General features: G+C 39.5%; 1 protein-coding gene and 1 pseudogene across 5 annotated transcripts in view; one reads left to right on the top strand and one right to left on the bottom strand.

The window, feature by feature from the left end:
* The window catches only part of UMPS (uridine monophosphate synthetase), a 30,503-nt gene extending 6,020 nt beyond the window's left edge, over window positions 1-24,483 (bottom strand). The window contains exons 1-6 of one of the 5 annotated variants that reach the window (XM_024578012.4): window positions 24,015-24,483; window positions 11,182-11,335; window positions 7,141-7,812; window positions 5,390-5,565; window positions 4,494-4,553; window positions 3,785-3,841 (exon numbers count right to left, since the gene is read on the bottom strand). In XM_024578012.4, the coding sequence (XP_024433780.2) occupies window positions 3,785-3,841; window positions 4,494-4,553; window positions 5,390-5,565; window positions 7,141-7,812; window positions 11,182-11,335; window positions 24,015-24,170 (1,275 nt within the window). In that variant the 5' untranslated portion in view covers window positions 24,171-24,483. Of the gene's footprint in view, window positions 1-3,726; window positions 3,842-4,493; window positions 4,554-5,389; window positions 5,566-7,140; window positions 7,813-11,181; window positions 11,336-21,396; window positions 21,604-24,014 lie in introns of those variants that run through there. The other 4 variants (XM_024578010.4, XM_053918468.2, XM_045185910.3 and 1 more) reach the window with 4 other exon arrangements.
* LOC128780351 (U2 spliceosomal RNA) lies at window positions 18,885-19,007 on the top strand (annotated as a pseudogene).
* Window positions 24,484-26,655: the final 2,172 nt, after the last annotated feature.

Below are 26,655 nucleotides of genomic sequence, written 5' to 3'. Positions count from 1 at the left end.
ATGTCACAGAGGTGCACAGATACAAAGCATTCTCCAAACCCTATGTGCATGTATGAGTACATGCAAAGCCAAAGGTCTGCAAGGATACATGTCACACTAGTTACATGATTATCTCTGGAGAGAGAAATAAGCCAGGCTGGGGAAAGAGTGGTATGGAGGAGAGATGAGTTACAAAAGAATGATTATATAATTCTCTTAATATTTTGAAAGTTACCTTCTGAGCTTTTCAGTGTAAAAAGAGAATATGAGTACCAACCTGACAAACTGATCTGAGGGGTAATGAGCATAAGTGCTTTCTTTTTAAAAAAAAAATATATTCTATTTAATATATTGATTGTGCTATTACAGCTGTCCCATTTTTTTCTCCCCTTTACTCCCTTCCACACTGTACCACCTCTCCCTCCAGTACTCCTATCTCCCTAGTTCATGTCCATGGATTGTACATATACGTTCTTTGGCTTCTCCATTTCCTATATTATTCTTAACCTCCCCCTATTTTGTACCTACCATTTATGCTTCTTATTCCCTGTACCTTTCCCCCCGCATCATCCCCTGCCCCCTCCAAGTGATCTCTATTTTTACGGTTCTGTTCCTGGTCTAGTTATCTGCTTAGTTTGGTTTTGTTTTTTGTAGGTTCAGTTGTTGATACTCGTGAGTTTGTTATGTTATTGTTCATATTTTTTATCATCTTCTTTTTACTAGGTAAGTCCCTTTGAGATTTCATATAATAAGGGCTTGGTGATGATGAACTCCTTGAACTTGACCTTATCTTTGAAGCACTTTATCTGCCCTTCCTTTCTAAATGATAGTTTTGCTGGATACAGTAATCTTGGATGTAGGTCCTTGTCTTTCATGATTTCGAATATTTCTTTCCAGCCCCTTCTTGCCTGCAAGGTTTCTTTTGAGAAATCAGCTGCTAGTCTTTTGGGAACTCCTTTGTAGGTAAGTGTCTCCTTTTCTCTTGCTGCTTTTATGATTCTTTCCGTATCATTAATCTTGGGTAATGTAATTATGATGTGCCTTGGTGTGTGCTTCCTTGGGTCCAACTTCTTTGGGACTCTTGAGCTTCCTGGACTTCCTGGAAGTCAATTTCCTTTGCCAGATTGGGGAAGTTCTCCTTTATTATTTGTTCAAGTAAGTTTTCAAATTCTTGCTCTTCCTCTTCTCCTTCTGGTACCCCTATGATTCAGATATTGGAATATTTAAAATTGCCCCGGAAGTTCCTAAGCCTCTCATTTTTTTGAATTCTTGTTTCTTCATTGTATTCTGATTGAATGTTTATTTCTTCCTTCTGCTCCAAATTATTGATTTGAGTACTGTTTTCCTTCCCTTCACTGTTGGTTCCCTGTGTATTTTCTTTATTTCACTCTGCATAGCCTTTACTTTTTCCCCTATTTTGCAACCATACACAACCATTTCTGTGAACATCCTGATTACTAGTGTTTTGAACTCTGCTTCTGATAGGGTGGCTATCTGCTCCATCACTTAGTTCTTTTTCTGGGGTTTTGATCTGTTCTTTCATTGGGGCCATATTTCTTTGTCTCAGCACACCTGTTACATTGGAAGGGGCAGAACCTTATGTATTCTCCAGGGCAGGGCAACCCACGTGGCTGTGTTGTGGTGCTGTGGGGGAGGGGTCAGAGAGGGAACAGTGCCGCTTGCTCAGCTCTCTGCTGGCTTTCAGTCATGTTCCCTGCTACCCATTAGCAAATTGGGCCCTTCTGGTGCTGATTCCCAGGTGGGTGGGCTTGTCTACATTCCAGGACCCTGTGGGTCACCTCAACAAACTCCTGTGAGAATGGGAGTTTCTCCCACTGCCACAATTCCCACAGGTTTATACAGCCAGAGGTTTTAATCCTTTCTTTTCCAGTGCTGGAACCCTGGATTATGTGGTCTGTCTTACCCCACCCCTCGCGGCGGTTGACTCCTGGTCTACCAGCCACTACCTTGCAGTGCGTCCTGTCCTTCCCAGCTGCCTGTCTCCACCCCTTCTACTGGTCTGAATGAGTGTGTCTTTAATTCCTTGGCTGTCAGACTTCCATACAGTTTGTTTGTCTGGTAATTCTGGTTATGTTTTGTTTTTAAATTTGTTGTTGTCCTTCTCTTGGTTGTGCAAGGAGGCAAAGTGTTATCTACCTACACCTCCATCTTAGCAGAAGTCAAGCTTTGTTTTCATTTTAGATAGGTTTGCTAACTAAGAAACCTACTGTTCAGAGTTCCAACCTCCAACTTCTTAACCTAATCCATAAGGAAGGAAAAAGATGGAAAGCAGGGTAGAATAAACTCCCATAGCCATCATAAACAATGTTTCTTGCACAATAGCCTTTTAAGCAAAAATAAGTTTTCCAAGTCATCATTTTTTCCACATTCAAGACCAAAACAGCTTTCCTGAGTCCCAAAGGACATTTACATATGTATATTTTTACAACTTCGATTACTCCTCTACTGATTAGAGACTATCAGTGAGAAAATTTGCACTGTCTTTAGCCACCGCAACTGTATTTCTTAGATTGCTGAAAGTGTTACATATTCAAATAAGCTTGGGAGTCATGACAGACCATGTAACTCCACACTGGAGCTCTGCAAAGTCCTCTAACAAAGCAGCAAACGGGATTTTGCTTAGCCTGGGGCATTCTTCCTGGAGCATGGAACACCTTCCTTGGCAGCACATTCAAGACCATCAGTTGGGAAACACAACTAAAATATCTGGGTACATTCCAATGAGAAGCAGTTTTCTAAATTTTCATCCTAAAATTAGACTGCAAGCTATTGGGCTGGCCAAAAGTCCCTTAGTTTTTTTTCCATAAATAAATGACACATTTTTCATTTTCACCAATAACTTCATTTATTTGGATGTTGTGAGTATGTTGGCTATCTCCCACGTGGTAGGACACTGATTGTTCTCAATTAATGTCTCAATTTGATCCCTATCAACTTCATCTGGTCTACCCGACTGGAGCATCATCCAGCAAGAAGTCTCCAGCATGCGACTTCCCAAACCACTTTTGACACATTTGATCAGTCATAGCATCTTCTCCATACACTCCATACACTGCATGTGTTTCAGTTGCATTTTTACCCTTCATGAAATTAAATAAAGCAAAACATGCCAAAAATGTTGCGTATTTTCTTCCATCTTCAGTATTAAAATGGCTATAACACAAAAATTCACCAATTTTGATATTTTTTTTAAATGCCCACTAATATGACAGCTGTGACAATACAATCTAACAAAATTGTTTGGAATAAAGTTAAAGACAACTAAGCACTACTAGAGCCATCTATTTTTTAAGATTTTATTAACAGAGAGAAGGGAAGGAAGAGAGAGAGAGAGGGAGAGAAACATTGATGTGCAAGAGATGCATTGATCAGTTACCTCTCAAATGCCCCCAGTTGGGGACCTGGCCCACAACCCAGGCATGTGCCCTGACTGAGAACTGAACTGGTGACCTTTTGGTTTGCAGGCTGGCCACTCAATCCCCTGAGCCACACCAGCCAGGGCTACTAGAACCATGTTATGGGAAAAAACAAATGAACTTTTTGGCCAACCCAATATTTTGCATACCTAGGTCAGTATCACCAGGCCAAAGGGCTCATTTGTTACTATTCTAGACAAACAAGCTTTCTCTTTAGCAACTTTATTACAACACACAACATTTCATTTTGTCTTTGCTGATGTGGGTAAAGAAACATTTTGGAAGAGCCAGGATCAGTGGATAGACCTACCTCCTGCTTCTAACTGAACTCCTGGAGTCAAGTGAAGAAATTCTGGTTTCATACTTACTCGGGATCCAGAAATGAAACCAATCACAAATTCAGAATGATCCTCGGCCATTCTAACCTAAGTAGAATGTAACGGGACAGATTACAAGACAGTAGTTAATCACAATGAATAACAGTTCTACAAGTAAAGTAAAAAACTGACTCTATTAACTAGTAAGAAACTTTGCTGTTTTATAGATGTGTTTTCTCATTTCCCATTAATCTCATTGTATCTAAAATGGGTGATCTTAGATATGAACCTATATACTTACTCCATTAACTCCATCTCTCCCCTTCTCCCAATTAACCATACCCTAAAAACACTGAAAATCCTGTCGTATGTTTGTCCAGAATCTAGATGCTGCATAATTACTTATTTGTAATAATACTTGGGGACCCACCTAATTACAAAAAGGATATGAGGAAAGTACTCTAGCATACATTTCTAAATGGCATAAAACCACATCGAAGATTAACGCCTAGCTCTACAGGATACTCCATATTCAATGATAAACACCATATAAAAACAGTTACGTGATCAAGAGCTAAAGAAATCTCAACTCCTCCGCTTTCCCTTTTCTTTAATGTTTGCCAGTAATAGGCCTCCACAATTTCTATACCATTACCCCACAATCACACAAGTTTCTTTGATTGTATTTCCCTGGCTTCCTAATTTGGCTCTTCCCTGAGACTTACACCATTCTCTTCTTGCCGCCAGTACTACTACCCACCAGAAAGCAACCTCTTGTCCTTGAGCCAGACCCAGACTCCCAGAATGACTCGTGGACCCTCTGTTGGGAGAGTTGGGAAATCACAGACATTTACAGACAATTCAGGGGTGGGATTAAAATCTGGCCCTAGGACCATGTGGGCTCTTCAGACAGTACTTGAAAGGATATGAAAAAATAAATTCCCGTGTAAAAATTAAAATATTATTTATGTAAAATTTTGTTACTTTTAAAAATAAAATATCTATAAAGGTGATCTATCCAACTTCCTAAGTGACTGTACAACTCTAAAACTTAACTAGGTAATTATCCTCTCTCATTCTATTCTGGCATGCAGGTGTGGGGGCTGGATATTAACATGTACAATATTATAAGAACTTTTAATAATGGGGGAGTTACTGGAGGAAACAATGTGTCCAGGCCCTAGTTAAGAGTTTTCTCATACAATACCAATCAATATCAAAGACTAAAAAAGAAAAAGCCATTGCATGTGGCCTGCTGTCCTGAGAATGCATCTCTGTGGGGCTTGGGAGGTCCTGCGCTGCTGTGTATCTGGGAAGAAGCTCTTCACTTTCAACCCGTGGTGAGACAAGACAAGACAAGACAACGCTATTTTAAAGGTCAGTAAGCATATGGGCAGATGTTTATTTGGCCAAGTATCTGTGTTTCAATGTTTCTCTCTTGGACGTACAATTCAAATCTTGTAAGTGTCCACTGCAAGGTATGCTACAAGGTATAAAATGCTAATAATTATCAGGGAACTGTAGCCAAAGAGTATTAATATACTGCGACACTAAAAACAGCTGATTTTTTTTTAGTAGGGTTTCATAGATCCCAAATTAAGATATTCTCTTCCTCTGAAACATGTAGTCCAACAGCCCAGTCCCTCTGTCACGTACCGCTGCTTTAGTGTAGTTCCCCGTGGCCAAGGAGCCAGCGGAGCTCATTTCTGCAATGAGCAGGCACCCCCGCTGCAAAGGCCGGCCGACCTCTTGCAGGCCTTTCACAACGCCTGAGCCCGGCACCACGTGAGCATTTACTAGATCGGCCCAGGAAGCTATTTTAAAGACACCACCTACGAAGAAGGGCGGGGGGAAGACATTTGTCAAATTTCACACAAAACCCTGTAACTTTTTGGCAACCAACCAATTACAATATGAAATATTATTCTAGTAACACATTAATGAAATAGAGAAACACTTTGAGAATTTTAGTGTTTCGGTAGACCTATGGTTCTAAGTGTGAAAATTTTATTTGCCCACCTAGTAGCTAGTTAAGCGATCACAGTGAGAAGAAAATCTTGAAAGTTCTGCACTTAGTTTATAAGGAACGCTAAGACTGTTCTTCCTTACAGGCTGAAAATTGTGACCACCAATAAAACTCATACAGTTAGAAATTGGGGGTGGGGGGGAGACGGAGTGTATAAGGGGACTAAAAGGTAATGTAAAAAAAATACAATAGAGATTAAATTAAAAAGAAGAAAATGTGAACAAAATTTTTTTAAAAAAAGAAGAAATGGACCCCAGTGAAGATGGGTATTTATGGAGGTCAAAGATATCAACATTTTGAAATTCCTCTGAAGATAACAAACTTTCATTCTGCAGGGATCTTGCAGCAACTTTACCATTTATCAAATCTTCCATGTATTCCTAAAGTTTCTTTAGTTCTTCAAATTGCAATAGGCAATTGTATTTGTTTTAAAAGCTGACAGCAATAACTCTAATCAATTTTTGAAAAGACTATATGTAAATCTATAGAAAGTTTGTATAACTTTTATATCAATCAATAAACTAAACTAAACAGGACATCTTAGGCACATAAAAATCATTTACAGACAAATCTAAAGAAATGGCTTAAGAATATGCATATGCATATGCATTATTTTAAAAAATTATGTTGAAAGATGCCTATTAGGGTTATTAACATGATAAAATAAAATATAAGATTAAGTGGAAAAAAGCATTAGCTATGTACACTATGGCAGAAATTTGCAAAGAACAGATAGGGAATTAAGCAATTTTTTCAATTGACATATGCTCTACTTTGACTTCCTCTTTAAGGTAATGTTTTAAAAGAATGTATATCAACAAATCTTTTTCTGCTAAAAATAAATGCTACAACTTTATACTACCTTTCCATTGTTTCCTGTGTCTGCAATTTTCATTTTTCAAATTTTAGAACTCACTGTGTTTTGCCATGGACAACCTCTGTCATTTATGCAGGCCTAGAACCCATGTCCCATTTTCTGGCCTCAGCAAATCCATTTTCTTTAGGGGAATTACCCTTGACCAATCTCAGCTTAAGAATTTTACTCAGAGTTAACCTCACATTACCAAGGGCAGGGCATATTACCCAGGTAAGCTAATAAAGGTTAGCAATACCTTTAGTCATTCTATATCTAAAGGTATTGTATACCCAGTGACTGAATTGGGGTAGGCATGAGGAGTGTGCCTACCTGAGAAAGAAGAAAGCAGAGCTGATAGAAGAAGAGAAAGCAAGTCCAAGACATCATTTGAGCTCCTGGATCCAACCATGCTTAACAGCCTGTTCTATGGCTGGACTTTCATTGATGTGAACCAGTACATTTCCTTTTTTTCTTCAGACAGTTTAATGGATTTCTGATTCTTGCAGATTCCTGAATAATACTTACCTTCATACTGCTTTTTTACTGTGTTTCCTATATCTGCAAATTTCCGGTCTTCAAATATTAAGAACTCATGGTGTTTTGCCAGAGTTGTTAACTCCTTCATCACGTCCAGAGTAAAATCATTCAAAATGTCTACATGAGTCTTGAGCATGCAGATGCTGGGTCCTAACGCATCTGCTAGGTGCAGTAGCTCTCTGGACTCTGAGACGTCGGCAGACAGACACAGATTGGTCTCCTTCTTTTGCATAAGCCTGAGAAGCTTCGATGCAACTGGGTGGATCCTGGGCAGCTGTGCCCGTACACCAAAGCTGAGTTCTTGGGGTGTTTTCTTTATAGATGGGTGAGAATCATTATGATCAGCTGCCACAAAAACATTCTCCTGAATAAATCTCTTCACTCTCTCAACCATCTCAGCATCAATTTTTTCCTGTTGCTCAAGAATCTCCAGCATTTTGGACAATGTACACACTGAGTGGAGACGAATCCCATGTACCTGCAACTTATCCTTGCCTCCTTGCTCTCTGTCCAGCAGCACTATGGCATCAGTGACCTTCAAGCCCTCCTTCTTAAGAATCTCAACAGTTTCCAAAACACTAGATCCACTGGTAATGACATCTTCAATGATCAAACAGTTTTCTCCTGGATTAATAGCCCCTTCTACAAGACGCTTAGTACCTGGACAAGAAAGAATTATATTGATACCAATTTAATATTTCATTCAACTCAAGATGTAGCTTACAAAATAAGTCTGGCATGTACTTACAAAGAGGTGGATGACCTAAACCTTATTTTCTGATAATCTACTTTGGAGCTCTTTTATTTCTGATGAATCTTCAATGTGCCATAATTACTGTTTTATTCAGTGTCTCTGTATCCAAAAATTGTCAGTTACATATACAGAATATTTACAGTAAAACTAGCAAATTATTTTGCAATGTAAATAAAAACCACTTAATACGTTTATGCTCAAAATTTCAAATATGGGATTTCTTAAAGCAAGATTACCTAGATCAAGGAAAGCGATGAAACAAATAACAACACGATACCCTCAATGAACTCATTCCTTTTTCCATCAAAAAGATTGATTTTGATGGAAAAAGTTGGTTACTCAAGATCGGCCACAAAATCGGCCTTAACACGTATAGATTCAGGAGGGGAAACCCTGAGCAACCAGTCAGACCAACCACTGCAACTTCGTGAGCTACACAATGCAATGCGACTGAATTCATTCACGTTCCCACACCAACCCCCAAGATAAACTATTTTCAGATGATCTAAAAATGTAAGTGATTCATCGCTGGAGAGACCCACAGTGCTAGATCATACACAAACCTACCCACCCGGCGATCAGTACCAGAAGGGCCCACTTTGCTTGTGGGTAGTGGGGAAAGTGACTGAAATCTGGCAGAGAGTGGAGCAAGCACCACTGTTCCCTCTCAGACCCCTTCCCCACATACAATGTCACAATGCAGCGACATGAGTTACCCCACCCTGGTGAACACCTAAGGATCCGCCCCTTTATGTAACAGGCATGCCAAGACAAAAACATGGCCCAAATGAAAGAACAGATCAAAGCTCCAGAAAAAATACAACTAAGTGACAAAGAGATAGCCAACCTATCAGATGCACAGTTCAAAACACTGGTAATCAGGAAGCTCACAGAAATGATTGTGTACAGACGCAAAATAAAGGAAGAAGTGAAGGCTATGAAAAGTGAAATAAAGGAAAATGTACAGGGAACCAACAGTGATGCGAAGGAAACTGGGACTCAAATCAATGGTGTGGACCAGAAGGAAGAAAGAAACATTTGACCACAAAAGAATGAAGAAACAAGAATCCAAAAAAATGAGGAGAGGCTTAGGAACCTCCAAGACACCTTTAAACGTTCCAACATCCAAATTATAGGGGTGCCAGAAGGATAAGAGGAAAAGCAACATATTGAAAACTTATTTGAACAAATAATGAAGGAGAATTTCCCCAATCTGGCAAAGGAAAAAGACTTCCAGGAAGTCCAGGAAGCTCAGAGAGTCCCAAAGAAGCTGGACCCAAGGAGGAACACACCAAGGCACATCATAATTACATTACCCAAGATTAAAGATAAGGAGAGAATCTTAGAAGCAGCAAGAGAAAAGGACACAGTTACCTACAAAGGAGTTCCCATAAGACTGTCAGCTGATTTCTCAAAAGAAACCTTGCAGGCAAGAGGGGCTGGAAAGAAGTATTCCAAGTCATGAAAGGCAAGGACCTACATCCAAGATTACTCTCTCCAGCAAAGCTATTATTTAGAATGGAAGGGCAGGTAAAGTGCTTCTCAGATAAGGTCAAGTTCAAGGAGTTCATCATCACCAAGCCCTTATTATATGAAATGTCAAAGGGACTTATCTAAGAAAAAGAAGATAAAAAATATGAACAGTAAAATGACAGCAAACTCACAATTATTAACAACCACGCCTAAAACAAAGACAAAAGCAAACTAAGCAAACAACTAGAACAGGAACAGAATCACAGAAATGGAGATCACAAGGAGGGTTATCAACAGGGGAGTGGGAGGGGGAGAGAGGGGGAAAAGCTACAGAGAATAAGTAGCATAAATGGTAGGTAGAAAAAAGAGAGGGGGAGGGTAAGAATAGTGTAGGAAATGTAGAAGCCAAAGAACTTATATGTATGACCCATGGACATGAACTAAAGGGAGGAATGTGGGTGAGACGGGGGGATGCAGGGCGGAGGGGAATAAAGGGGGGGAAATGGGACAACTGTAATAGCATAATCAATAAAATATATTAAAAAAATAGAAATAAAAATGTAAGTAACTCAGGCTGTAGACTTTATAGACTCATTTTTAGATACACATTTTTATATTTTTCCACTACCAAATGTGCCTTATTTTGAAACAGAAATAGAACTGGTGAATATTTTGGCCACTTTTGGAGCTTTACCACAGTACCATCTCTGCCCTTTCCCATTTCTTTCCTCTTAACTCCTTTCTTCCTCCTTGAAGACTGGTCAAGTTTAACTGAATGAGCTTGGACTACAACACAAGACTGAAAGTAGTTACAGGCATATTTAAAAATTAATAATCTCATAAGTATTTTTTTAAAATTTTTATTGTTATTCAATTACAGTTGTGTGCCTTTTTTCCCCATCCCATCTCATAAGTATTTTTGAAGAAACATAGTAAGAAAACAGAAGTAATAGTTTCATTACGGGCAGTGAGTCACATAAATACTGCGCCTTCAAGCAGCAAAAATATTTTTACTACTTTTTATATAGACAATTTCAAACAAATAAAATTAGACAAAGTAATTCAACAATCACCCCTAAATACAGCACTTCAGCACTTAACAACTCGTGGTCAACCTTGTTCCAGCTACATCCCCACTCCCTCCCTCCCCACATAGTTTTTAGAAGCAATTCTCAGAATCATGATTTCATCATAAAAATTTTTAAATGCAGTCATAAGAGGTAAGGATTATTTTAAAAAACATAATAGAAATAGTATCATACCAACACAATGCAAAACAAACAAGAAAAACCCCATTACTTCCTCAACATCAAATACCAAGTCAGTTCTACTATTTTTAGACTGATGTGGTTTTAAAGCAAGCCCGCATATTTAAAACACCCACGTGGTAACCTACTGCCATGGCCCATGAAAAAAAAAATCTCCACTAAGAATTCCATGTAGCATTTATACTGCTTTGAGTAATTTTATTCATGCATTTCTCTTCATGCAATTTACATACAAATATATTGACAAAGAGCTCTTAGAATATTCTGCTGACAAGGGAAGGGCTGGTAAAAATGTTGGGTCTCATAGATATAGTGCAAAAAAGCACTTTTTTCATTGCCATTTCACCCCTAGACTCTAAATGAAAGGAAGATGATTTATTTGTAGCAACAGTGAACAAATTTCACAAGCCACAACAACTTCAAGGACCTATGAAATATACTCAAGGTGACTGGTAAAAGAGCAGTGCCTAGAAGAAAAAAATCTAGCAGTATGAGGTCACTATCACCTTAATCCTTATCCTACTTTTATTTTACCATAATCCTTTGTTTCTTTTCTTCTAATGAGCATGGGAATTTGGTTCGTTGAGCACATAACTGTAGCCAATGGCAAAGCTGTGTAAGGTACTCCACAGACAGTGTCAAAATTGATCCCCTCGTTTCGAGCAGTTTGGAATAAAAGTTCTGCAACCTGTAAAAAAAAAAAAAATGAACACATAAACTATTATTATTCTATTCTATTTTTTTATTTTTTCACTGAATTGAGAAAATAAACAGATTCACCATCTAGGAAGTGAGGGATAGGGCTTTGAACCCTAAAAAGGAAGAAGCTCCCCTTAACTCAAGCCAGCCCACCCATTCCACTCCTTGCTTATTATTCTATTTCAAATTGTGTATAAGTAAGGCGATATAACATTAAGGACAGTAATAGACCCATTAGGGAAACAGTCTCAAACCTGACTAGAAAACTACATATGGCTTTTTGTTAACTCACCCTCTGCATAAGCCCATCTACAAATACAAAAGCACAACAATAAAACTACTCATCTAGACTCAAGGTCTACTCTCAGGGCAACGTGATATGTAAGGGAAGGCTATGATGTTGACCTCAGACACTAAAGATGATCCCCAGGGTTCCCAGCTTCCCTTGGTAATCTATTATGCTTTCAGTATCTAGACCTTTCTATCACTTACTAGTTGTATTTTCCTCCTGAAATAAAGCCTTCAGCTGTTACGAAGTTTCATAAGAGAAATTAAGAAAAACAATCCCATTTACAATTTCATCAAAAAGAAAAATATATACCTAGGAACAAACTTAACCAAGGAGGTCCAAGAGCTGTACACTGAAAACTTTAAGACAATCATGGTGTAGCTCAGTGGATTGAGTGCCAGCCTGAGAACCCAAAGGTCATCAGTTTGATTCCCAGTCAGGGCACAAGCCTGGCTTGCAGGCCAGGTCCCCAGATGGGGGGTGTGCAACAGGCAACCAATTGATGTGCCTCTCACACATCAATGTTTCTCTCTTTCCCTCTCCCTTCTTCCTCTATAAATAAATAAAAACTTTAAAAAAGAAAAGACAATTGTAAAAGAGACAATCGTGAAAGAAACTGAAGACAAATATGGAAAGATATTCCATGCTCATGGTTTGCATTGTTAGAATGCTCATACTACTAAAACAACCCACAAATTCAATGCAATCCCTAAATTTCCAAAGGCAAGGGGCAGAGTCAAGATTGCAGAGTAAGTAAACCCTGAACTCACCTTCTCCCATGAACACAGAAAATTGCAAATAGATTATAGAACCATCATTGAGAACCACCTAAAAACTAGCTGAACAGAATTTCTAAAACTACGGATATAAAGAAGCCATCAAGACAGGTAGGAGGGGGGTGGAGGGACGGAGACCCAGACTGGGCAGGTTCCCACGGCCACAGAGTAGGGATTAATAAATGGGATAGCTAGGCTATGGAGGTCCCTGCCGAGGAGCAAAGGGTCCAAGCCCCATACCTGGCTCCCCAGCCCCAGGGTACTTGAGCCAGAAAAGGAGTACCCATAACATCTGGCTTTGAAAACCAGTGGGGATTATGTCCCAGGGTTATGGGAGACTGAGACACTGATCTTACAGGGTTCAAGGACACACAAACTTGCTCAAGCTCCGATACAGAGGCAGCAGCTTGAGAAGGGCCTGAGTCATATTGAGGAATGCAACTGACTAACTTTAGGGTGAGTGCTGGGGAAACAGAGATTGGGAGACTTCTCTGAGGGGATGCAAGTGCCAGTAGGAACCACCGTTCCTTTGTCCAGCTTTCCTCACACCCAGCTGTCCTGGCACGGACGGGTGCGAAATATATGCCACTCTTCATTAACCTGGCTAACACCAAAGCCCTGCTCTAGCATCTCCCTAAGACACTGCCCCACTCAACCTGCTCACCTAGCTGGAGCCTCTTCCAAAGCAGCCTCCCTAGCCTTGCGCTGCAGACTCTCCTATAGGTCCACAAACCCCATGAGTAGCAACCAGCTTCGGTTTACATTGTAGCTCCTTCCACATGGTCTCAAACCTGGCATAAGTGAGGCCAGGTGTGGCTTGCAGCATGGCTCCAGTTAAGCTGCCCCATGCCCAGCACAAGCTCCCATCAAATGGTCCCAAGCCTGGAACAAGTGGCAGCCAGCCTTCACTAGCATCTTTGCCTCCCCCAAGTGCCTCCAAACCCAGCACAAAAAACCTGCTGAAATGTACAAGTACCAGAGGCCCTCCCAAGCAGCTTTTCAACCAACACACCTGATGCCTGGCACCAGAGCCTTGCTAAAAGCACCTTCTGCTCCCTGGTGTGAGCCCCTGCACAACAGCTTGTCTGCCTATAGTCAAAGCAGGCCCTCCCAGCCAGTTAGCCTGAGGGTCAACACCACCCACTGCTGCGCTAACAACAATAGAGACTCAACTACAACAGGAAGGCACACACACCCACAGAGGGAACACCCTTGAAGCACCAGCCTCAGGTGATCAGGGGGCACTTGCACTGGCCCCACAGGACACCTTTTATATAAAGCCATTCTTTCAAGACCAGGAAACATAGCAGATCTACCTAATACATATACGGAGGGTCAGCCAAACTGAAGAGACAAAAAACATGCCCCAAGAGTAAGAACAAACAAAACGCTATGAAAAGAACTAAAGGAAATGGAGACAAGCAATCTAATAGATAAACAGTTCAAAACACTGGTAAATAAAGATGCTCAATAAACGCAGGAGAATAGATGAACTCAGTGAGACTTCAACAGAGTCCTCGAATATAAAAAAGAACCAGTAGGAAAGGAAGAATGCACTAGAGGAATTCAACATCAGATTAAATAAAGTAGAAGATTAAATCAGCAATCTGGATGACAAGGTAGTGAAAAATACCCAGTTGAAACAGCCAAAAGAAAAAAGAACTTTAAAAAATGAGGACAATTTAAGGGACCTCTGGGACAACATTAAGCATACCAACATTTGCATCACAAGGTTCCCAGAAGAAGAGAGAGAGAAAGGGACAAAAAAAGAACAAAACCTATTTGAAGAAATAATGACTGAAAATGTCCCTAACCTGGTGAAGGAAATAGGCATCAGGAAGCACAGAGTTCCCAAAAAAAATGAACTTGAAGAGGCCCACACCAAGACACATCATAATTAAATGCCAAAACTTAAAGAGAAAATCTTAAAAGTACCAACAGAAAAGCAGTAATTACATACATGAGAGTTCCCATAAGACTATATGCTGATTTCTCAACAGAAACTGCAGGTCAAAAGGGATTGGCACGAAATGTTCAAAGTGACAAAAAGCAAAGACATACAACAAGATTTACTCTACCCAGCAAGGTAGAATTAAAGAAGAGAGAAAAGCCTGGCTGATGGGGCTCAGTAGATTCAGTGCCAGCCTGTGAACCAAAGGGTCACCAGTTCGATTCCCAGTCAGGGCACATGCCTGGGTTGTGGGCCAGGTCCCCAGTAGGGGGCACGTGAGAGGCAACCACACATTGATGTTTCTCTCTTCCTCCCTTTACTCTCTCTAAAAATAAATAAATAAAATCTTAAAAAAAGAAAAGAAGAGAGAAAGATTTTCCCAGGCAAGAAAAAGCTAAAGGAGTTCATCGCCACCAAACCAGTATTATCAGAAATGTTACAGGGACTTCTTTAAACAGCAAAGATACAAAATGTGATTAAGAAAATGTAGGAAAGGAAAAAATCCTCACTGACAAAGGCAAACAGTAAAAGCAGTGGATGAACCAACAATAAAGCTAGTGTGAAAGTTAAAAGGTGAATGTATGAAGATCATGTCTAAGTACAACAGTAAATTAAGGGATATACACACACACACAAATAAAAAATAAAGACAAAAACATAAACATGTGAGGCGGGTAGAAATTGTAGTGGTTTTAGAATGTGTTAGAACTTAAGCAACTATCAACTTAAAATAGGCTGCTATAGATACAGCTTGGTATATGGAAGCACATGGTAATCACAAACCAAAAATCTGTAAGAGATATACAAGAAATAAAGAGAAAGAAATAAAAAAAAAAAAACCTACAGAAAGTCATCAATATACAAGAGAGCAAAAGAATAAAAAGGAACAGAGAACTACAAAAACAATTAGCAAACAAGTAAAATGGCAATAACTACATACCTCCCAATAATTACTTTAAATGTAAATAGACCAAATGCTCTAATCAAAAGACACAGGATGGCTAAAAGGATAAAACAATAAACCCAATACAGGTGCTGCCTATAAGAGACCCATTTCAGATCAAAAGTCACACTGGCTGAAAAGTAAAGGGATGGAAAATGACATTTCATGCAAATGAAAATTTAAAAAAAAAAAAAACTGAGGGAGCAATATCCGTATCATACAAAACAGACTTTAAAAACAGGGCTAAAACGAGTCAAAGAAGGGCATTTCATAATGATAATTGGATCAATTCAGTAAGAGTGTATAACCTTCAAAAACATCTACGTACCCAACCTAGAAGCACCTAAACATCTAAAGCAAATATTGCCAACATAAAGGGAGCGACTGACAGAAATACAGTCAGAATACAGGACTTTAACAGTCCTTTGACATCAATGGATAGATCTTCCAGACCGAAATCCAACAAGGAAACAGGGCCTTAAATGGCACATTAGACCACATAGACTTAATACTTTTAGGACATTTCACCCAAAAGCAGCAGAACATGCACTGTTTTGAAGTACACATGGAACATTTTCCAGGATAGATCAAAAGTCACACTGAAATGTAGGTCAAATGTTAGGCCATTAAACAAGTCTCGTATCTTCTCCCATCACAATGGGATGAAACTAGAAATCAATTACAAAAAGAAAACTGAAAAACACAAACATGTGGTGGCTAAACAACATGCTACTAACAATGAGTGGATTAACAATGAGATCAAGGAGGAAATCCAAAGATACACTGAGACAAATGAAACTGTAGATACAAGGGTCCCAAATCTGTGGGACACAGTCAAGGCAGTTATAAAAGGCGATTTTACAGCAATATAGACCTACCATACGAAAAAAATCTCAAAACAATCTAACCTTACACCTAAAAAAACCAATTTAAAAAACAAAACAAACAAAGCACAAAGTAAATAGAAGGAAACAATGAAGATCGGAGCAGAAATAAACAAAAGAGACAAAAAAAATTGAAAACATCAACGAAACTAAGAGCTGTTTCTTTGAAAAGAGAAAAAAAAATGATAACCCTTTAGCCAGACTCATCAAGAAACAGAAAGGGCCCAAATAAATAAAATCAGAAGTGAAAGAGAAGTGTCAAATGACATCACAGAAATACAAAGGATTATAATGAAATACGACAAACAATTGTATGCCAACAAATGGGACAACCTGGAAGAAATGGATCAATTCCTAGAAACACGATTTTTCGATGCTGAATTAGGAAGAAACAGAAAATCTGAAGACATTACTAACTGCTATTAAAATTAAATTAGTAATCAAAAAAACTCCAGACTTCTGGTCAAGATGGTGGCATAGGCAGACGTGGCTTCTTCTTTGAACAACCACACCAAATGACAACTAAAATATAGAACAACCACCACTCAGAACCATCAGAAATGAAATTGAATGGAAGTCTGATAAGTACAGGATTAAAGAAACCACATCCATCCAGACTGGTTGGAGGGACGGAGATGTGGAACAAACTGATCCCACACCCATGTGTGGTAGATAACAATTTGGGAGGGATATCTCAGGAGCAAGGAGTTCCATCCCCATACCAGATCCCACAGCCCACAGTTCCAGTACCAGGAAGATAAGTCCCGATAATTTGTGGCTGCAAAAACCAGTGGGGATTCAGTGGGTGGAAGAAACTTCCAGAGTCCCAAGCAGTTCCCCCTAAAGAACCAACACACAGACTCACCTACTCAGACTCACTCCCTCTGAGCTCCAGCACCCAGGCAACAGCTTGAAAGGCACCAGTGGCATACAGGGAGAAACAAGTGTCTGGCATCAAAGCGAGTAGAGGCTACTGTATCCTTTTCTGAACCCTCCCCTCACAGAGCCACAGAGCTAGCAAGCTGGTGCCATATCTGAGACTCCATCAACCTCGCTAACACTGTTTGACCTGCCTTAGAGATCCCTAGAGACTCCACCCCACCCAACTTACGGGTCCATCCAAGCTGCGTTTCCAATTGAATGGCTGGTCTTAGCTCATGCTGCACAACTTCCTAAATCCTCTCAAACAAGCAACAGCTGGCCTCAGTGAGTCCCAGGCACAGTACTAGCAGCAGCCACCCTAGATTCACATCTTGGCCTCACATGGGAATCTCCAAGCTCAGCACAAGTAGCAGCCATCTCAGAGTGCAGAGGGAGACCAGCCATTCAATTGGAAACGCATCTTTATAGTTTAGCCAGGGTGGCCCCAGGGAAAACACAGGCGGGTGCTGACCCTGCCCTGCACCTTCCAGGAAACCCCAGAGCCTGTACACCCAGTGGGCAGCCACAGACCTCATCAGAGCACCACCACCCTGCTCTGGCACAGATGATTCTCCACAGACAATGGAGGTTGGTGGTCAGTGGTCACAGACAGTCTTTGCAGCTGACTGGCCTGGGTAAATCCCTCCCATTGATCTGTCAACAGTAACCAAGGCTCAACTACAAGAGGAGGGTGTACTCAGCCCACACGAAGAGTGCACCTCAAATACCCAGCTTGGGTGATAGGGAAGGCCCTATCTGGGAGGCCCACTGGACCCTACAGGACACTTACTACATGAGGCCAGGCTACCAAGACAAGGAGTCAAAGCAGCTCTACCTAATACATAGAAACAAACACAGGGAGGCTGCCAAATGAGGAGACAAAGAAACACGGCCCAAATGAAAGAACAGATCAAAACTCCAGAAAAAGAGCTAAATGAAATGGAGATAAGCAATCTGTCAGATGCAGAGTTTAAAACACTGGTTATAAGTATGCTCAAGAAACTTAGTGAGGACCTCAGCAGCATAAAAAGGACCCAGTCAGAAATGAAGGATACACTAAGTGAAATAAAGAACAATTTACAATGAAACAACAGTAGAGTGGATGAAGCTGAGAATCAAATCAATGATTTGGAACATAAGGAAGCCAAAAACAACCACGCAAAACAACAAGAAATAAAAAGAATCCAAAAATATGAGGATAGTATAAGTAGCCTCTGGGACAACATCAAGCATTCCAACATTAGCATCATAGGGGCACCAGAAGGCAAGGAGAAGGAGCAAAAACTTGGAAATCTATTTGAAAAAATAATGAAGGAAAACCCTAATTTGATGAAGGAAATAGACACGAAAGTCCAGGAAGCACAGAGTCCTAAGCAAGATGGATGCAAAGAGGCCCACTCCAAGACATCATAATTAAGATGTGAAAGGTAAAGACAAAGAGAGAATCCTAAAAGCAGCAAGAGTAAAGAAGTTAGTTACATACAGGGGAGTTCTCATAAGGCTGTCAGCTGATTTCTGAAAGACACTTTGCAGGCTAGAAGGGATTGGCAACACATATTCCAAGTCATGAAAAGCTGGGACCTACAGCCAAGATTGCTCTACCCAGCAAAGCTGTCATTTAGAATTAAAGGGCAGATAAAGAGCTTCCCAGACAAGAAAAAACTAAAGGAGTTCACCATCACCAAACCATTATTATATGAAATGTTAGAGGGACTTAGTCAAGAAAAAGAAGATCAAAACTATGAAAAATAAAATTGTAATAAATAAATGTATCATCGCTTCTCGGCCTTTTGGCTAAGATCAAGTGTAGTATCTGTTCTTATCAGTTTAATAAATAAATGTATCAACAATCGAACCTGAAAAACAAACTATGCAAACAAGAACAGATAGACTCATGGACGCGGAGAATGTTAGATGGGAGGGGAGTGTGGGGGACTGGATAAAGAGGTGAGGGGATTAAGAAGTACAGATAGGTAGTTACAGAATAGCCGTGGGGATGTAGAGTATGGTATAGGAAATGAAGTAGCCAAAGAACTTACATGAATGACCCATGGACATGAACAATGGTGGGGGATTGCCTGAGGGACTGGGTGTTGCTGGGTGGAGGGGAGCAAAGGGGAAAAATCAGGACTACTGTAACAGCATAATCAATAAAGTATATTTTTTTAAAAAACCACAGGGAGGTTATTAAAAAAAACAAACAAACAAACAACTCACTACAAACAAAGGCCCTGGACCAGATGGCTTCACAGGTGAATTTTACCAAACTTTCAACAAAAAGTTAATACTTACACTTCTCAAACTATTTCAAAAAATTAAAGAGGAAGGATGGCTCCCAAACTCATTTTGTAAGATACACATTACCCCGATACCGAAACTAAACAAAGACATTACAAACAATAAAATTATTGGCCAATATCCCTGATGAACTTGGGTGCACAAATCTTCAATAAATTATCAGCAAACTGCATTCAGCAATATAATATAAAGCAATACAATATAAAGGTCATACAACATGATCAAATGATATTTATTCCCAGGATGCAAGGTTGGTTTAACATCCACATATCAATTAACATGATGTACCACACACACAAAAAGGATAAAAATAAAATAGTCATTTCAAGCAGAAAAGCATTTGACAAAATCAAACACCCATTTATAATAAAAACTCTCAGCAAAGTGGGTATAGGGGAACACACCTGAACACAATAAAGGCCATGTATGACAAAATCACAGCTAATACCCCAATGTTGCAAAGCTGTAAGCTTATCTTTCCAATCAGGAAAAAGACAAGGATGTCTATGTCGCCACTTTTATTCGACATACTATCAGAAGTCCTAGCCTTAGCTAGGACTAATAGAGAAAAAGAATTAAAAGGCATCCAAATTGAAAAGAAAGCAGGAAAGCTGTCACTATTTGCAGATAACATGATACCATATAGAGAGAACAGTAAAGATTCCACCAAAAAATAATTACAACTAATAAATGAAATCAGTGAATTTGCAGGATACATAATTAATATTCAGAAATTGGTTGTGTTTTTATACACTAACAATGAACTATCAGGAAGAGAAATGAAGAAAACAATGCCATTTACATTTGCATCAAAGAGAACAAAATACCTAGGAATAAATTTAATGGAGGTAAAAAGGCTAGTACGAAGACAGTGCTAAGAAAAATTGAAGACACAAGTAAATAAAAAGACATAATGTGTTCATGGGCAGGAAAAATTAACACCGTTAAAATGTCCATATCACCCAAAGCAATCTACATATTTGATGCAATCCTTACCAAAATATCAATGGCATTTTCCACAAAACTAGACCAAATAATCCTAAAATGTATATAGAACCACAAAAGACCCCAAATAGCCAAAGTGATACAAAGAACAAAGTTGGAGCTATCAGGCTACGTGATATCAAATTACATAAGGATATAGTAATCAAAACAGCACGGTACTAGCACAAAACAGACACACAGATTAACTGAACAGAACGGAGAGCTCAGAAATAAACCTGCATTGATGTGGTCCATTAATTTATGACAAAGGAGGCAAGATTATACAATGATATAAGGACAGCTCTTCGAAAGTACTGTTAGGAAAACTGGACAGATACATTCTAAAGAATGAAACTGTTCACTTTCTTACACTATATACAGGAACAAACTCAAAATGGATTAAATACTTGAAAGAATGTAAGTAAGACCTGAAACCATTAAACTCCTAGAAGAAAGCATACACAATAAACTCTTTTACATTGTTCTTAATCATTTTTTTTTATCAGTCAGTAAGGGAAACAAAAAATACATATGTAAGCAGGTGGGACTACATCAAACTGAAAAGTTTTTGCATAGTGCATGAAATCATCAACAAAATGAAAAGAAAACCTGATGAGTGAGAAGATATACGCCGACGATACACCCGATAAGGGGTTAATATTCAAAACACATAAGAAACTTATGTAACTTAACACTGAAAAAAAAACAAACAATTAAAATATGGGCAGATGACCTGAATAGACATTTCTCCAAAGAAGTCATACAGATGCCCAACAGACATATGATGTTCAACATGACTAATCAAAATCAGGGAAGTGCAAATTAAAACCACAATGAGGTATCACCTCCCACCTTCAGAATGACTATCATCAATAAATTAACATATGTTGGCAAGCATGTGGACAAAAGGGAACCCTTGTGCAGTGTTGGTGGGATTGTAAATTGGTGCAACCACTATGGAAAAACACTATGGGAGTTCCGCAAAAAATTAAAAACAGAATTACCGTTTGACCCAGTAATTCCACTTCTGGGTGTCTATCTGAAGAAATCAAAAACACTAATTCGAAAAGATGTACGTACTCCTATGTTCACTGCAGGATTATTTACAATAGCCGTAACGTGGAAGCGACCTAGACACCCATCAACAGACAAATGAATGAAGACATAAGTCAGACAGAGAAAGACTGATACCACATGATTTCACTTATATGTGTAATCTAAAATAAAGAAACCCCCCAAAAAAAGGTAAAAAGAAAAATCCAACTTAGAGAGAACAGATTGGTAGTTTCCAGAGGTGAGGACTGGGCGTGAAGCTGGGGGTGAATGAAACAGGTAAAGGTGGTCAAAAGGTACAAACTTGCAGTTAAAACATAAATGTCATGGGGATGTAAGGTACAGCACAGTGACTATAGTTAATAACACTGTATTGCCTATTTGGAAGTTGTTAAGAGAGTAGATCATAAAAGTTATCACCAGAAAAAATATTCTCCAAGTACATATGATGATGGATATTAACTAGACTTACTGCAGTGATCACTTTGCAATATATACAGTTATTAAATCATTATGCTTTACACCTGAAGCTAATATAATGCATGTAAATTATACCTCAAAAAATCAATGGAAGAATACAAAAATGTTAAAAAGTAAAAGTTTCATAAATACAGAACCTATTGTGAGATACTATTTTATAATATTCTTTCCACATAAATCATCATATTTTAATGGTAAAATGTATACTCCCACTAGACACCTTACTTTAAAAAATGAAAAGCAAACAAGCACTCACAGCTGCTTAGTGATCAGAGGTCTTCAAAAGTTTTTGCTCAGGTATTTCTAAAGAGCTGAAGAAAATCTATGAAAATTTTTATGTTGCAAAAGATGTAATTTCTAGAGTAGTGAAAACATTAACATATTATCCTAGAACTGTTACATCACTCTTTTAAGTGAATACAATGGGATCCAAATGCTATAGTGATTTGATACTCAACATCTCCATTTGAAAAAAAATGAAAATGTTAAGACTATGATTCTTAGAGAAATTTACATTTTGGGGGCACTCACATTTTCATTCCACTGTTTCCAAAGAATTTTATTCTAATGCAATATATATTTATGTCAAAAAACTCTGATCATTTTCTTCACGACAAAAATATTAAATTGAAATTTTCCTGTGACTGGTAGCCTCTAAGTGTTTAAAACCCTTCTGTATTGAGTTATCATTTATAACTGTTATAAGCATAAAAAATTGTTATAAGCATAAAATTAATTTATGCTTCTGATAAAAGCATAAAAACTGATTATTTCAGAAATGCATTTCTTAGTGAGATGAATGGTACCTTTCCCCCCTTGCATTAGTTTATGTGTATACTGTAGTTCAATATTACTTACTACTAGGAAGTTAGACTTTAGTGTACATACTACTGCCTTTTCTGGGTGCAAATATTGAGAAACCCTATTAGAATAAAGTAAACATGATAAAAGTTCTGTTATAGCCAGGTCTCTCAACATTTTGACTCCTTCCAAATTAACTACCAAAAATCACACCTACACCCAGGTCTAGTATCAAAAAATAGTTTTCAGTCTTCTAACAACCGACGACTTGTTAAAAGGCATACCAATTTTTTATGAGAAGACCCCCTAGTCATTCACTTCGTCAGCACGGATGAGACACGCCATAGCAACATTCTGGGTAGTGAGAATAGTCCAACCCATTTCAACTAGTGCTTCAATCATTTCATAATAACCACACAAAGGATGGACATAAAAGCCCTTAGGTGACAGGAGGAACTTTTATGTGTCTTCTGGATAGAACTTGTGTGATGATGGAAACGTTCTTTATCTGCACTGTCCAATAAGGTAGCCACATGTGACTATTTAAATTTTAAACTTCATAATGCTCAATATTCACATGTAGCTAGTAGCAACTCTAATGAACATCACATTTTGACTATTCCACTCGAAGTGTGATCTGCAGCTTTGGCTGGCAGCTTACCAGAAGTGCCTAACCTCAGGCCCTGCTTCAGATCTACTCAATCATATTATGCCTTTTAAGAAAACCCCCAGGTGATTCATAAGACTGAAAGTTTGAGAAACACTGTGCTAGTAACCTCTGATTGGCACACAGTTTTTCCTAATATTGACCCCCCCCCCAAAAAAAAGCAAACTGCCTCCATGAAATGTCCACCCTCAGGCCTTAATTCCTGCTCCTGGCCACACAGCGCAAAATCGAAATCCCCTTCCAATTATTTGAGCAGCTACTAAATTCTAGCCCCACCCACCTTTTCCCCACATCTAATTTTATCGAGATTAGATACACAGAACTCCTTCAACCACTCCTATACGAAACGAGGCCCCAAACTGGGGTCCCGACTCTTGCAAAGCACGTGTCAAAGTCGGTGGGTCAAAGAGCAGGCTGCTTTCTGAGTCCCCAACAAACTAACAGTTCCTGGCCTCTGGGCTTCTCGCACTGACTCCCCAGGCCGACAGTAGAGTCGATCCTCCGGCTTGGCTCTTTTGCTCTCACCCGCAGCCCAACTCCAGTCACCTCCTTTCACTCTCCTCCATCTGCTGGTCTCCATTTCCGCCACCCACCCGCTTCTTCCCATTCCCAGGCTGACACCTGACTCAGAAGACGTGGTCGAGACACAATGCCCCGCAGATCTATGTAGACGGGAGAAGAGAGCCCGCTCTTCAGCACGAAGTTCCCAAACTTGAAAGCCTGCACGTCGTACAGATCCGTTACCAACGATCCCAAAGCTGCATCGGTGGCCGACATCGTGAGGAGGTCCACACTCGCTCCACACGCCAAAGAGCGCAGGACCGCGGCGCTGGTGTGACGTCACCGGAGAAGCCCCTCCTCTTCCGCCCCCTCAGCAGGCGGTCGGGCCGGCTCCGTGCGCGCGCCGCCGCGGGAGCCCAGGTAGCGAGAGTGTGCTACCGGCCGTGAAACTTGCCTTGAGATTTAGGCTTCTTCTGGCTGCCCCTGGGTGGGATCGGTGGATTGTAAAGCCTCGAGTAGTTAGATCGCTTCCAAGATCACGAAGTCAAGCCTTTTAAGAGACTGTGTGAATCCTGCCCACTTTTTAAAGCTTAGTGTCCTCTGGATTCTCTCCCGTACTTGGCCACGTATATAGTTATTTGCTTATTAGCCACGCCCCCCCATCCGGTTTCGAAAATAAAGTTCTCGGAGACTAACCTTTTCTCAATTCTCCCATGAACTTCATGGCATCGGTCACGTGACAATGTGAGCAATTTTCAAATGGGACTCTGAAGTGCCAAGCAGGTTCATTCATTTTGTTGGCTCTACGTGTCCTGGAGGAGGATGCATGTTTATTCCCCTTAGAAAACGCAAATGCTAGGCACTTAATAGGTGTGCAGCTGATGAAGAGAGGGAAGAGGGCAGAGAAGGATGAACTGACGGTATCAAGGTCATCCAAGGGGTAACCTGGCCTGGTAATCTGAAAACCCAAGTGAATTTGGTCTTGGCAAATAAATCCCTTAAAATGGAGGAAATTCTCATGTGTAGAAGGCAATACTTTAAGGAAAATAATTTATAAAGCCACAGGGTGGCTTTATGATTGTTGCCTATCAAATTGATTCTGATTTCATTTCAATATTTTTTAAAAGATTTTATTTATTTATTTTTAGAGAGAGGGGTAAGAGAGAAACATCAATGTGTGGTTGCCTCTCACCCACCATCTGGGGACCTGGCCTGCAACCCGGGCATGTTCCCTGACTAGGAATCCAAGCAGCGACTCTGGTTCACAGGCTAGCACTCAATCCACTGAGCCACACCAGCCAGGGCCCATTTCAATATTTTTGATGTAATTTCTCTGAAGAGATTGTGCTGACCAGCTGGGGTGAAGAACCTGTGCATTGAGACTTGTTTCTCATTTTAAATAAATGCAGTAAAACCTTGATGAAATAGTAGCCAGATATTAAAACATTTGGTTCTTATTGGCTAATCAAAACACTTCAATCCCTAACACTCTAACCAACTGACGCTGTACCATGAATCAGTCTTTTTTGCACTTCAGTGGCACATGCAGTCTTTCAAAGCCTGACCATGTCCACACAGGCTAATCCGGATTCCTCAGGTTCATAGTATGATTCGTAAACTTGTGAGATCAGCACAAACGGCCTTCCAAACAAAGTTGCCACATGAAACACTAGAATGAAGTTAACAATGCGCACGTGAGGCTTATTCAGCAATATTTTGAATAAAGAAATGCCTTAGGATACTTCTCCAGGCTACAAAACTGCTACTTTCTATGCAAAATCCTGGATAAAAAGTATTGTAATAATAACAAAGCCTTTTCAAAGGTTTTCATATACTTGGGAAGAGAGAAAAATATGATTTTTAAACAAAGGTTTTAATTAGAAAAAAAAGACCACCAGAAATAATAATCTTTAGTATAGTATATTTATAGGAATGCGTAACTTGTGAGATGTACATTTTGAAGTCATCCATAACTTATAACATTTACTGTAGTATAACAAGACAGCAGGTCATCACTTTACAACATTACACGTGAGGGAATTTGACTTACAAATAAAATATATACAACCTACCTTTACAAAATGACATTGTGTGCATACAAAATGAGTAACTGCAGAAAAATTTAAAAATAATCAGACAACCAAAACCCAGAAGATACACTTAAGGCAGACCAGCAAGACACTGAAATAATTAAGGCTGTGGAATTCTTCTGCACCTTGAAAATATAGAGCTATTTATCAATACTGTGGAGTGATTTTTAAACCAATTGTTACAACCTGATGGACGTATGTACTTATATGTATATGTATAATGGTCTCTATGGGGAAACCTGTCCACTTATGGATAAGGCCCTTTATCTGAGTGGCCAGAGAAGCCACGTCAAACTCTCAAAAGACTTGGTGGGGTGGGGTCACTCAAAACCAAAAGGCGCCAATGCAGTTTGCAAACCAATTGTTAATGATTCAAATATAAAGGTCCTTCTGACTCCATATAAACATAATAAATTAAATGGTGGCCCCATTATGTTTTAGGCTTCATTGATTTGGTTTTGTGGACTTCAAAAGACAGCAAATAATTCCTAATTCAGTAGAATGTAACTCTACCCATCAGCCCTAATGGTTTTGAATGTCCCTGGATGGTTTTCCAACAGAAAAATGGACCCACCTGGGCTGTCTTCAAATGGAAAGATTTCTGCATATGAGCAATAACATATACATACATATTATACACTATATACATGTACAGATGTACATATATCCAT

The sequence above is a fragment of the Desmodus rotundus genome, chromosome 2 (genome assembly GCF_022682495.2).
Source record: "Desmodus rotundus isolate HL8 chromosome 2, HLdesRot8A.1, whole genome shotgun sequence".
In the NCBI taxonomy this organism is placed as follows: domain Eukaryota; kingdom Metazoa; phylum Chordata; class Mammalia; order Chiroptera; family Phyllostomidae; genus Desmodus; species Desmodus rotundus.
This window is presented reverse-complemented; position numbering and strand designations above follow the sequence as displayed.